The 14,228-nt window shown below is 40.5% G+C and overlaps 1 protein-coding gene across 1 annotated transcript in view; it reads left to right on the top strand.

Annotated features, from left to right (window-relative positions):
• The window catches only part of cacna1ba (calcium channel, voltage-dependent, N type, alpha 1B subunit, a), a 122,807-nt gene extending 111,710 nt beyond the window's left edge, over window positions 1–11,097 (top strand). The window contains exons 41-49 of the mRNA XM_063017845.1: window positions 290–397; window positions 1,555–1,682; window positions 2,115–2,245; window positions 2,348–2,474; window positions 2,556–2,669; window positions 3,934–3,972; window positions 5,676–5,889; window positions 8,024–8,241; window positions 10,448–11,097. Of these exons, the coding sequence (XP_062873915.1) occupies window positions 290–397; window positions 1,555–1,682; window positions 2,115–2,245; window positions 2,348–2,474; window positions 2,556–2,669; window positions 3,934–3,972; window positions 5,676–5,889; window positions 8,024–8,241; window positions 10,448–10,846 (1,478 nt within the window). The 3' untranslated portion in view covers window positions 10,847–11,097. The remainder of the gene's footprint in view (window positions 1–289; window positions 398–1,554; window positions 1,683–2,114; window positions 2,246–2,347; window positions 2,475–2,555; window positions 2,670–3,933; window positions 3,973–5,675; window positions 5,890–8,023; window positions 8,242–10,447) is intronic.
• The last annotated feature ends 3,131 nt before the right edge of the window (window positions 11,098–14,228 follow it).

Below are 14,228 nucleotides of genomic sequence, written 5' to 3'. Positions count from 1 at the left end.
CCCTTAACCCTCAATTGCTTAGATAATATACTGTCACATTGCTGTAAGTCACTTTGGATAAAAGCATCTGCTAAATTCCGTAAATGAAAATGTACAATAAGCATTTGAACAAGCAAGAGGAATTTTTGTAGCCACATTACATATATTAGCCTTATTATTTACCTGATTTAGCACACTAAGAGGATTCTTAATGGTTTTTCGTGCATTTTTACATGGTATTATTAAGCACACCCAGCAGTTAAAACAGAAATGTGGTTATCTAAACTATGAGCTGTGCTTTTGTGTGCAGGAATCATAGCACAGCGTCTGAGGGATGCTGAATTAAAGAAGGAGCTGACGACTGTCTGGCCAAACCTGTCTCAGAAGACCATGGATCTACTGGTGACACCCCACAAACGTGAGTGACACACACGCAGACACACACGCAGACACACACACACACACACACACACACACACACACACACACACACATTCATTCATTTAAATGACTGCTGGACATAATTGCGTTTACTGCCATCTAGTGATCTGTCAGGTTACAGCACAGCCGCATTCGACCTCCAACCGGTTCTGTTCCTTTTCTTTAGCAATAAAAAATATTGCTTTAGCAAAAAAGAGTGTTACTAAACTAAAAGTGTAATAATTTTACTTAAAAGTAGTTATAAGTAGTTGTGAATACTGTTAAAAAGAAGTTAATTTCAGGTATTACATGTTAAAACCAAATGTAATTTCTATTAACCCCAAAAAGCAAATAATGCTAATGTCAACTGATGTTTGCTAAAGTTAATGTAGCTAACAACTAATAAAAGTCTGTATCACTTAAAATCTAGCACACCAGTGCCGAGATTCTGAACAGCCTGGTTCGAATTTTGGCTCTGCCACCGTCAGCTGGGCACCATCTAGTGGGCACAATTGGCTGTGCCTGCAGCAGACAATAATTGGACACAGTGTCTGAGTGGGATGACCAGACTAAGTGGGTGGGATCTTCTTCTATGCAGAAAGCATGGGTGAAAAAGAAAGGGTCCGCTAAGGGTCCGCACAGATCGGATGAGGCATACCCTCCTCAAATCCAATCAGGGATCCCCCAGCAGTGGAAGACAAATTGACTACACTAAATCGGGGGGAAAAAGGGGAGAAAATACATAAATAAATAGAAAAAAAACTTTTGTAAAATTTTGTAAAGGCACACAAAATCTTTAAATACCTGCTTTAAATGACTTTGAAAAGCTTTATAATCTATTTTAGGAGCCTCAGTGATCAAACGTTGGTATTCTCCAAGATCATTCTATCAAACTCAGAGCAATAACAACTCGTACTACAAGTGATTTATGCTCTTGTGATGGCTACCCAGTAATCTAACAGTATACAAGTACATAATGAAGGTTTTTGAATTATTTATTTTGGTAATAAGGTAATTAGATATGTATTCACTCAGAGGTTGTGAAAAATAATTACAAAGGCAATTAGTTAAATTAATTTTCAAGATCTTTAGAAAGGTTGCCAGTAAATCTGGAGCTGACTGTGAATATTGCTTGTTTAATTTTCTCTCCTGTAGCTAATGAGCTGACCGTCGGGAAGGTTTATGCTGCTCTCATGATCTTTGACTACTACAAGCAGAACCGAGCCAAAAAACTGCAGCTGCAGCAACAGCAGCACAAAGATCAGCAGGAACCTGGATCACAGGTCAGACACTGTGCATATTTAAGTGTTAAAATATTACTTGAATTCACCTACATATTTCAATCCTCGCCTATTCCATGTCTACTGTTGTTTATTTCATTTAACTGCACAACATGCGATGCCTCATTTAGTACATATCATAATTTATAGACTGACTAAACACAAACTGAAAAAAATTCATTTGCTTTTTTTAACCCCTGCTTTATCTTGGTCAAGGTCCCAGAAGCACTTGGTGCAAGAAAAGAAAACACCCTGGACAGGGCATCAATCCATCACAGGACTTTGGTGCCCTGTCCAGAGTATTTATGCCTTGTGTCCAGTTTTCCCTTTCGACCCTGACCAGGAAAAACACATGAAGCTATATGTACAGTTTCACTATTACATCCAGATTAATATGTTGACTTCATTGAGTCTCTTTTGACTGTGTCTGTGTAGAACAATGTGGGCGCTCTTCTCGAGCCCATTCTGAATCCCATGCAGGAGAAGAGCAGGAGCATTTTGGACTGTCCATCAGACCCCCAGCTTCTCAGACCCAGCTCTGCCACACTAAACAATGGACACACCCTGTAAGCCCTGCTCACATGCTCATACTTATTAACAAATACTGGTTTAACAAAAACTGCATAGAAGACATAACTTTATTTATTTATGTCCTGGTTTAAATCTAGCCATGATAATCCAATCAAAAGCTCCTCATCTTGGGCAGCAGAGCAGACCAAAGAGGTTAAAGGGTCAAAGAAACGACCCATCTCCAGAGGCCAATCAGAAGACATGTCCAACCCAAACACTGCCCAGGTATTTACTATTAACACTTTTGCATTAAAATCCTTTCACAAGCTTAGAGACCAAATGATTTTACTGTGTGTGTGTGTGTAGCAGGTGTCAGTAGAAATGAGGAAAATGGAGAATAGTGCAAGCACAATTGCACCTGCTGGTTTAGAGGGTCAAGGGCGTGCCGTGTCCATGCCCAAACTCAATGCAGAGATGCAGGTATTTGACACACAGCTTTTGCTGAATTTAATCATGATCACAAATTCACAAATTTGCTTTATCCTGGTCAGGGTGAGTTTGATAGACACTAGGTAGTACTATTAGTGCCAGTCATCACATATATATATATATATATATATATATATATATAGACTAGAATGGGGGAGCACTGGTCTGTAAAATGCGATTGTCAGAAAAAATGTACACAGAGAGACGTGCGCTGGCTACTGGACATTTACTGAACTACTGGTCTTGTTACGCTTCTCAGCAGTGGAGCTTTTAATCATTTTCTTGGTTATGCAAAACATAATAAAGAATCTGCAGGTGTAATGATCAGTGTTTAAACAAATCTGAACGAACTACTGTGTCCAGCAGTAGTAGTTATAGTGATGAGGAGGTTTCAGCACCTGCTCATATAGCCAAAATCCATCTGATTCAAATAGAGAAACCCCCCTACTCAATTATCTGACACTGGCACCATGCCAGCCTACAGCTTGGCTTTCTACTAACAAAGACTGTTCAACCCAGATACATATATTCAGTGGTTCAGTCTCACTGAAAGAAAAAACACAGACCCTTCTGTCTTTTTAGATTTCCAAAGCTAACAACAAGGTCTCGAATCTACAGCCAACAATTTTAAAATATCTTGGCCAGAGCGCACGTGTCTGTACAGTTTTTTGGACTTTAACACATGATGCTAGTTTGTTTCTGTTACTCCTGGATGGTAGAGACTTTGGATGCTAATTTAGTCATTTCCAATTCCCAGAGTGTAACTCTTCTGCTTTTGCTTCCTCATGGTAAAGTGATAAACTTCTAAATTCTTCAGCTTCTTGATTTCCTGATTTCCTGACCAGGATAAAGATAATAAAGAAAATAAAATAGAAAATAATAAAGGGGGTCTGGTACGAAACAAGGCAGGTGGATACAGTTACCCTGTTTGTTATCTACAGCTGAATGTCTTTGTTTAGTGTTTCTATTATCAACCTCTTCTCAAAATGTTTAAAGTTTGGTTGTGTATCGTTATATTTTGTCCTTGCTGATGTGGGTGCTTTTCAAGTTAATCTGCTAATTGTAGGTCTGGTGAACACTAAAGGGAACTTTGCCACCAAATGGTTGAAGAACCCTGCTCTAAATGATATTTCTCTTTACTTGAGTGTTTAAAAATTTTCACTGAGCTTCATAAATCCATCATGTCATGAGTTTGCATAAAAATAAATGCCTTTCTCTGCTTTTTTTCTTGCTCTTCTATATTACACATTAACAGAGAAGTCACTCACGTCATTCACCGGGAACCTTACTACCAGTAAGTGTGTTATTTTGAATCCTCACGTATCCTATTTAATCCATCTATAAAATCCACTAGATTATTATTAATAATATTTATCATCCTAATTTTTTATGTTGATCTCACAGGCTCAGAACAAAAGCGATTCTTTACCCTGTTATTATTAGAAATCTTAGGATTAGCTGAAGTCTTTCATAAACCATGTAATCAGAGGTACATAACAGATACAGTGTCTTAGAGAGGACCGAATACCTTTAATCATCACAGGTCGCCTCCTGAACACAATGACTGTTTAAATGCTGTTGTTACAATCTAAATGAGCTACTTGGAGCTAAAATGCGACCGCAAGCTTGAACAGCTGTTCCAGATCTGCCACTTTGGGCATCATGTTTAATACTTTGACATTGTAGTTTGTCTGGGGTGTGTGTGCATGTAATTCATATTTTCTACCTGTGTCTGAGTTTAGCTCTAGCTCCTACACTTAGACATGGATGGTTGATTAATCAGCAGATGGCAGTCTCAAGACGTTTGGCATTAATTAACCCTGCTGGAAAATCTGTCCTGTAGTGGCAATCAAGGGTTCGAGGGTTCTTCAAAAAGTTTCTGCACTTTTTTAAACCCTATTTATTAAGTTTAAAAAAGTTTAAAAACAAATGACATCACTTTTCTTCATATTCACCTACGATGCTTTTTTCCAGCATTGTACCAACTTTTTAATGCCATCAGCAAAAAATGTTTTTGGTTGAGCGAGTAGCCACTGATGCAGCGCTGCTTTCACATCATCATCACATGAAAATCTTCTTCCCCTTAAAGCCTATTTGAACGTCCAAAAAGGTGGAAATCAGATGGCGCTAAATCCAGACTATAAGCTCTCTCTCAGTCTCTCAGACACGACCAGTTACTACTCCTCCCACCCTCACCGCTTACAACCAAAAAGTTTCTATTAGTATTGCATGTGCAAAAATTAAGTTGTGATCCAAAAGTTGTGTTTAAATTGGCTAACAGTATATTAACATTATGATACTATAGAAAAGTCAAACTGCACATTTTAATTTGGCACAGATGGGCAGAGCAGCAGCCAGAATTAATGTGTGTATTATATTGGCTATTTAGCCAAAGTGCTGGGGAATTGTGTGCCATTTAATAACACTAGTCCTCAAAAGTTTAATGCAGGCATTACCAACATCAGAGCCATTTATATCAGTCTAGTGACAACATTTTAATTAAAACCAAACTCCATAAACAGTTGAAACAGTAAAAAATACAGTAAATACAGATAATGATACACAAATCCTTCTTCACTGGTATTTGATTAGAATTAGAACAAGACATACTATTTTTCAACTAATTACCTTATAAAATAACTTTTTTTCTATATTTATTCATATAAATTTGATGGCTGCAACATATTCCAAAAAAGTTCATGTTTACCCCAGTATTACATCACCTTTCACTTTTAACAGTGTTAAATAATCATTTGAAAACTGAGAACACCAGTTGCTGTCTTTGTAACAGAAGATTTCTTTTTCGTATAACACTTCAGCTACTAAACATAGCACAGTCTCTGTTGTCGTATGTTGCACTTTATACTGCTCCACACATTTTCAACAGAAGGCAGATATGGACTGCAGGCAGGCCAGTCTAGCACCTGCCTTCTACATTAGACTGATGTACACTAAAAATTTATACTAAAATTTACAATCTTTAAAATCTTTCCTCAGACGATTCCCGACTCCCCCCTGAGGCGCTCAGCATCCACATTTGCCCCTCAACGCCCTCAGGAGGACCTTGTAAATGACTACAATCTGGAAAAACCCAATCAGGAGCGACCGCACCACCATCACCATCATCACCGCTGCCATCACCGGAGAGACAGAGAGAAAAAGCAGAGGTCACTGGACAGATCATCTGGTGGCCAGCCCGCTGGCACTGGAGGTAAGATAACACCCAAACTCTCACTCTAGATGAATGAATTTTTCATTTGCATATTTAAGCAACACAGCAACTAGCAACCCTCCATTAGACATGCCTCAGGCTTCAAGCTACAAGCTGCATTTATCAAGCAATTTTACAAGGTTGCTGGTTCAAATTCTACCCCTACTGAGTTGTACCAATTGTATTTAGTCGTAATTGTAAGTTGCTTCGGATTAAAGTGTCTGCTAAATGTCATCAATGTAATAAAATGAAAACAATATATAGTACTCGGTCAACATAATGGCTTTTTTGGTTGGTGGGAGGCTTCTGGAACTGGAGAATCCAGTATCCTGCTTTTTTCTGACCTCAAGCTGCTTAACTGAGACAGTGTCCCAAATCACAAAGTAATTTAGTAAGTAGTGTACCAACAAATATACAACACTGATGTGAGCACCATGTGTGCAGTTTTACAGCAGTGCTGCCTTGTGTTACTGCACATATGCTTTCATAAAAAATTCCAGAGAAACCAGATTACATGTGTTGAATAAGACGATAACTGGGCAGATCTAAAAAATGTAAGTGTGCCAGTTACATTATTATTTCAATAATCAGATTTGTTCCAAAACCAGAGAATAATCAGATTATTACTGAGAAACACCACGCAGTTGCAGATCTTGGCTGGAGCTTTAGCCGTGTGCTGCAGGTGAGTGAAGCAGCAGCAGTAGCGTCTGCTGACAGAGGTTTACCACACAGCTGGCATCCATTACCCAGATAAAAGCCTTCTGACAGACATGCTGCCGACCCACTGACCTGCTAATTTATGTTCACCTCTCAGCTGGCCAACCGTGCACACTTGGTACAAGTGCCAAGAAGTACAAGACTGAAGAACCACAGACTGTATTTTAAGGAATGTGGAATTCTGGAAGGACGATGGGCGTTCTGCAGATCTCTTTTGATTCATAGATACAGGGATTGATCAGAAGTGCTATGCAGCATTTTAAAAATTCTACACTGTCCATCACAAATCTGCTATGGATATTCATGCATGAAAAGCATTTCCATACATACACTATATGGCTAAAAGTATGTGTAGGGCAGTGATAGCTTAGTGGTTTAGGTACTCTACTAGTGAGGTCACAAGGTCAGAGGTTTAAGCCCACCACTGCCAAGTTGCGATTGTCAGGCCCCTGAGCAAGGTCCTAGACACTTATTTGCTTACATTGTATTTAGTCACAATTATAAATCACATTGTACACAAGTGTTTAAAAATGCTGTAAATATGGACACCCCGCTGATATGTCCACACACATTTGCTAACTAATTATATAAAGTAATATACACTTTCAACTTTGTGGCAACCATTAAGGGATGGTTCCTTACTGTTTCTGCCTGGCTTTGCCACTGTTTACAAAGTCTAGACATGGTTTGACATGTTTGCTTTAGAGGATCTCCAGTGGCCTGACCTCAACCCCATGTCTGTTACAAGCCTGGTCAGTACTGGACCTCACAAATGCTCTTTTGACTGAATGGACAAAAAAAATCTCACAAACACAATCCAAAATTGGGATAGTGGTAGAACTGGGGTAGAGCTCTGGGCTATCAATCGAAAGGTTGTGCGTTTGAATCCTGACTCTGCCAAGCAGCCACTTTTGGGACCTTGAGTAAGGCTCATAAACCTCTTGGCTGCAGGAGCGCCGTACAACGGCTGACCCTGCACACTGACCACAGCTTCCAAACTAGCTTGAATAAGTAAAAGAATCATTTCACTGTACTGTACATGTGTGAATATGACACATAAAGGAATTCTATTATATTGTGTTAAAATCTTCTGGAACGTTCTTCCACATGAAGAAGTTTTTTAGAGTATAACAGGGTTATTATAACCATCATTATATATCAGAGGGGAACCATCAGGGCCATCTAGTCCCCCAAAGAGGGGCTGGGACAATCTGAAAATAATTTACACACAACATTTACACAAATACAAATATTAGCAAATAAATCCGTAATACCAGTCTGTTCAATTTGTGTTCGAATGTGAGGGGTTAAATGTCTGTTTAGTCAAGTAAAATAAACTCTGGCTTAATTAATAGTCATAGCAAGTCTAATCATTAATAAATGTTTGCCTTTTTTTAATTGATGGGCACGTTCTCAGGCACAGCACATGACCCAGACGGGGACCCCTCACTTCGAGAGAGAGGGCACGACCGGGGCCGTTCTCACGAGAGGAAACACCATTCATCCACAGCAGAGAAACATCGCTACTATTCATGTGACCGCTACGGCAGCCGGGAGCACTTTCCTGCTAAACCTGCGCCAGCCAGCTGTGCCACCTCTCCTGGAGAGGGTCAGGACGACGCCTTCAACAAGCAGGTGGGACCAGGGGGTTTTGCTTTGATTTAATGTCAGGGTTGTGGTGGGTCCAGCTTTGCTTGGAAACAATGGTCATAAAATAGGAATACCCTGGATAGGGCGCCAATCCACTGCACTGTCTACCTCACAGACAAAGCCAATCATGTCTGGTCGATAGTGGTGAGCTAGCGTAATAGACAGCAGCATTTTGGGGTCAATACAAAACCTAATTAGGCATTTGAGCACCACCAGACCGCTTCATCCTCTTTTTAAAAAAAATAGAGTACAATACTTTCACAGAATCTCAGTAGATTAAGTAAAGAAGCTGCTATGGTAAGGTTGGGGTATGTTCCCCCATAACCCAACATAATATCGAAGCTGGCAGGTCTCCAGTATAGTGAGATTCCTACTGACTGCTGTCACATGATTTATGATTGTCAGGGTGCTGAGCACAGTGATGGTTTCAGATGAGCAGCGAGTCTTTATGAGCCATTTGCACGTGTACTCTCATGCCATTTGTTTTTCTGTCCCTTGAAATAAATCTTTTATGTGTCTTTTACATTTATTACCAGAGTAATTACTGGTTACTTTTACTTGTAATGACAAAGCAGTTTACTACGTGGCACTGCATGATTTTTGGTGATGCCATTAAGCCAAGACAAAAGTTTAGGTTTAAGCATGAAAAAACAGGATTATAGGGTGTAAATTGTGGGGATGTTGAATGTTTGTGTGCTTATTTGAGCTTTTGTTCATTTTACAGCTGGTCAGAGAAACTAAACTCTTTTATACTCTCAGTACAAGAACTCATGATCTGTCACTTCTCTGTCTGCTCTTTTCTTTCTTCTCTGCACCATCTTTTTACTTCAATGTCTGCTTACTGCCGTCCTCTGTATCTTTGTGCTTTATGTGTCTTTCTTTCTTTCTTTCTTTCTTTCTTTTGTTATGCTTTGTCACTTCCTTTTTTTTTACTTTCTTTTTATTCCCTTTCCTTTTGTTTTTAATTAATCATTGTTCTTTTCCCATCACTTTTTGTTCTATTTTTATTGGGTTTCTCTGTGTTCTTTTTCACATATCTTTGTCCATTCTTTTGTTTTTCTACCTTTTCTTATTTTTCCCTGTACGTTCTACTTCTTTCCTTTATTCATCATTCTCTCTCTTTTGCTTTTTCTTCAACCTTATTCTTTTAAACCTGTCTTTTGCACCCTGTATTTCTTCAATGTTTTTTTGCCCTTTTTCATCTTTGTTTTTTTTCCTTCCTTTCCTCCTTCCTTCCTTCCTTTGTTCCTTCCTTCCTTATTTCCTTTCTTTCTTCCTTCTTCACTTCGATCTTTTCCTTCCTTCCTTCCATCCCTCCTTCCTATCTTCCTTCCTTATTTCCTTCCTTTCATCCTTCCTTCTCTCTATCCTTTCTTCCTTCCCTCATTCCTTATTTTCTTTCTTCCTTCCTTATTTCCTTTCTTTCCTCCTTCCTCCTCTCTGTCCTTACTTCCTTCCCTCCTTCCTTCTTTCCTTCCTTCCTTCCTTCCTTCCCTCCTTCCTTCCTTCCTTCCTTCACTCCTTCCCTCCTTCCTTCCTTCCTTCCCTCCTTCCTTCTCTCCTTCCTTTCCTCCTTCCTTCCTTCCTTCCTTCCTTCCTTCCTTCCTTCCTTCCTTCCCTCCTTCCTTTCTTCCTTCTCTCCTTCCTTCCTTCCTTCCTTCCTTCCTTCCTTCTCTCCTTCCTTCCTTCCTTCCTTCCTTCCCTCCTTCCTTCCTTCCTTCCTTCCCTCCTTCCTTTCTTCCTTCTCTCCTTCCTTCCTTCCTTCCTTCCTTCCTTCTCTCCTTCCTTCCTTCCTTCTCTCCTTCCTTCCCTCTTTCCTTCCTTCCTTCCTTCTTTCCTTCCTTCTCTCCTTCCTTCCCTCCTTCCTTCCCTCTATCCTTTCTTTCTTCCTTTCTTTCCTTCCTTCCTTCCTTCTCTCTATCCTTTCTTCCTTCCTTCCTTCCTTCCTTCCTTCCCTCCTTCCTTCTTTCCTTCCTTCCTTCCTTCCTTCCTTCCTTCCTTCCTTCCTTCCTTCCTTCCTTCCTTCCCTCCTTCCTTCCTTCTCTCTATCCTTTCTTCCTTCCTTCCCTCCTTCCTTCCTTCGTTCCTTTCTTCCTTCTCTCTTTTTCTCTGCCCATGTTTTTATTTATCTGTGATCCATTTGTTGCACATCACCTTCATCATTTCATTTGCTTGTTCAATTTTTATGTAGGGCAGTGGTTGGGCTAGAGGAAGCCCAGTGTTGTTAAGCTCGGGCTCGAGCACGCCAAGCCACGGGCGCAGGCAGCTGCCCCAGACGCCCCTGACTCCTCGCCTGGCTGTAGCCTACAGGACTGCCAACTCTTCCCCCGTGTCCTCTGCAATGGGTACCCAGGCCACCCTACCCCCTCCGAGTCCCGTAATGCGCATCAGCTCCGAGCCGTTTCTTCAGTCCCAGACGGCGCTGCTGAGCTCGCAGCAGATCATCACCCTCCCGACACTGTCCCAGAATGCCCTTCACAGGATGCCCAACGGGTACCACTACATCATGGGCGTGCCTGCTGGGTCTGACGGTGGCAGCGACGCCACCCGGCACGCCTACCCAAAAGCGGAGGAGGAAGAATGGTGCTAGTACGGCTTTACAAACGCATAAATATAGAAACTCACTCAGACGAACACACAAGGATCTGCTGATGATTTTCAGTGTGGTTTATTTCTTTTTGATGAGTTTTATCATCTGGTATTATGGACTGGATCTTTCTCGTGTTTATGTGTAAATGCTACATGCTTTTGTTTTGTTTTGTTTGCAGAGCGGTAAAGAGGGTAAAGAAAGAGTTCCAGTTGTTTCTTGATGTATTTAATATTAATATAACTGGGCTTGCTGGGAGAGGAATGAATGAATGATAGATCTGAAATGTGTATAACTGTCTGTAGTCGATTTCTTACCTTTAGTCTAAATACTGGAAAATAAGAAGGCTGGGAAAACACTGACCTACGGAGCTTGGATGCTTGAAATTTCAGCAGCTTTGGGTCAGTGCTTCAGTGTGCTGATTCTCCAGGCACAAATTCCCATGAAGCACGAGCTTAAAAAATGCAAATCTTGAAGAAATGTTGAAGTAACACAGGCTTTCTTAGCCGGTTTGTATGTTTTCCATCTGGCGAAAGCTGAACTACGTCTGTGGGTCATTACACGCACAATACAAAACCTAATTTATTTTACACTGATGATTATTTTGCTGCTGATTACCATTCCGAGCACATGTGTGAAATGGTAAGAATTATAATGGACTTTCTTTTTGATTAAGCTTTTATGCATTAGGTGCATTTGTTTGTATTATATTGTAAAGATACAATAATGTTCTTCATCAGCTGCTTACAGTTTCATTATCCTGTCAGGTCTAGCATTTACGCTCCAAATGTTCTTACGAAGTGCCTAACCTTTTGAATAGTAGTAAAGATGTGACCTTAGACTTTTTAAAAGCATCAACAGAAACACGTGAGAGCGGGGACTGAGAAATGATGCTGAACTCCATAATAAAATGTTACGACTGTAGGCCTTAATCGGGATGCAGCAGAAACTGTAAGGTCTGTTTCCAGTTCGGTTTTGAATGACAATGACAGTATGATTGTGTTTTATTTTCTTGTAAGGCCTTTATTTTTTTCTTACATTTGTAGTACTTTGTACTGGGGGGATGAAATATTATGTATACTATTCTAAATGTTACGACATAACCACAAGTTAAAGAACTGCATGTGGGTGTAAATTTTATTTATTGTGAACATGCTCAGCTGGGACGATATTGCTAGCTCATTTAAAACCTTTTTAATGGATTGTGAAAATGTAAGAAAGAAACTGTGGTAAAAAAAAACCAGTTGGCTACATTCATGCCAGTGTGAACAGCAAAAATCTGATTTAATTAGACATTGTCGGTTACAATTTGGGCTGATTTTATAAGTGGTACTAAAATAATTTCTAGTTTTTGCAATTGTTACAGATTTTTATTTTTATTTATTTATTTTTCCCCTTTATTTTCCAATGTATTTATTTTCCCCCCAGTTTTCCTCCCAATCTAGTCGTATCCAGTCACCTGATTGCATTACACTTCCTCTCTACTGATGTTGATCTCCACTCTGAATGAGGAGAGGTGTGACTCAAACACGCCTCCCCTGACACGTGTGCAGTACTGACTGCATCTTTTCACCTGCACAAGGCGAGTTCATATGCAGATCAGCTTTGTATACGGAGAGACACACCCTGATCCTCATTATCCCTCGAACCTGTGCAGGCGCCATCAGTCAGCCAGCAGAAGTCGTAATAGCATCAGTTATTAGGAATCCCCTCTGGCACCTTGCCCTTGAACAACAGCCAATCGTTGTTCATTTAGGTGAAGGCCTGCCAGATGGCAGAGCTTAGTTTTGTACCAACGAGTTCGAAATGTCAGCTCTGGTGTGCTAGCGTGTTTTAGCATCTCAATCTAGTTGTTTTTTATTACCAATTATGAATCCACCGACGTTTACACAACCCCTGATCTGATTGAAAAAACCCGGATCACCACACACCCCCTCTGACACTTGTCCACTCTGCAGCTGCTTTTTATCACCTGCCAGTGTTGGCACTGTTGTTTTCACACAGAGCCGTATCACGTACGGAGAAAAGCGCTAAGCTTCATGTGACTCCCCCTATTTGCATTGGGATTAGAACTCTCAGATGGCATGTGATTTTTGCTGTTCACACCTTTAGGAGGAAGACAGTTCCGATTTGGATTAAGATTAGAGTTGTCAGATGGCGTGATTTTTGCTGTTCACACCTTTAGGAAAAAGTTCAGATTTGAGCCACTTTTACCTGCAGTGTGAATGTAATAACTAACAGAAATTTAAGCAGGAAAATCAAAATTGGAGGCCTGTAGTGTAAACACAGCTGTAGGTTCAGTATCGGCACCACGCCTGCATGGACCTGGGTACAGGTAAAAGCAAAAATCAATACAACGTAGATACTGATTATTCAGTTTTAGTTTTATTGTAGGACATCCACTGTGGGCAGTGTGGCAGCACAGCTGGTTGAGTTGGTGCTGCACAACAACATGGATGATTCCATCCTGGCCTTCTGTCACTGCTAGGAATTTTGCATGTTCTCTCAGTGTCTGTATTGGTTAATATTGGCACCCACTTCGGGGTGCAGTCATGTCTTGCGACCCTTGGCCAGTGTGGGTGTCAGGCATGTGATGGAGATTGTAAGTGCATTGTGAAAACTGGACTTGTTCAAATTTGGAAGGAGGGGCAATGCAAAGGGAACAAATTGTGATCTATGCACCCATTGCCCCGGCCCTGCTTACGTTCTCTTTTGCAGCTGTGTTGTGTTGAAATCTTGGCACATCGAAGTATGAAGAACTTGCTTGTGATAGGCTTGGCTTTACGGATATGACAGGATTAAAAAATAGGTTGCTTTAATTGGTCAGTGCTAGCTGATAAACTCTTAATGTCCCATCATGCCTGAGCTCCACTACTTTCCTCTGTAGCACTGCACAACACCGTGTCCTTTAGCTGCTTAGCATGCAGTGCATAATGAAGGCTGAGGTCAGTTACACCCTGGCCATTGAAATGACTGAACAGGACTTTATTGAAGGGCATCTTTCGTGACTTTTGTTTAAGTAGGGCTATGCAACAAGAAGACACTTTTGCAAAAACAACACATGGATAAAAATAACATTTCATTCATTCTGTAGCTTTACTCACTGGGATGTCCAGATTTAGCCTTCCGCATGATCGTGACCAAATCTTTTCTATTAAAAAAACTGAAATGTATCAAGAATTTATATTTTAGAATGCACAAAGGCACAATGATTAAAGGAGCAGAAGTCACAACTTACACGTCTTATGTATCTGCATGCATCAGCGTTACCCGGTAGAAGTTGTTAAACAGAGCGGATGATTTAAATAGTGGATATTTTTATACAGGACCGTGCTTCGTTTAGAGTCAAAGTAGTCGCCGTCTTCATGCTGAAGTGCGGAAAACT

This window comes from Trichomycterus rosablanca, chromosome 21 (genome assembly GCF_030014385.1).
Source record: "Trichomycterus rosablanca isolate fTriRos1 chromosome 21, fTriRos1.hap1, whole genome shotgun sequence".
In the NCBI taxonomy this organism is placed as follows: Eukaryota; Metazoa; Chordata; class Actinopteri; order Siluriformes; family Trichomycteridae; genus Trichomycterus; species Trichomycterus rosablanca.
The sequence above is the reverse complement of the archived record's forward strand: the minus strand, read 5'-3'. Positions and strand labels throughout refer to the sequence as shown.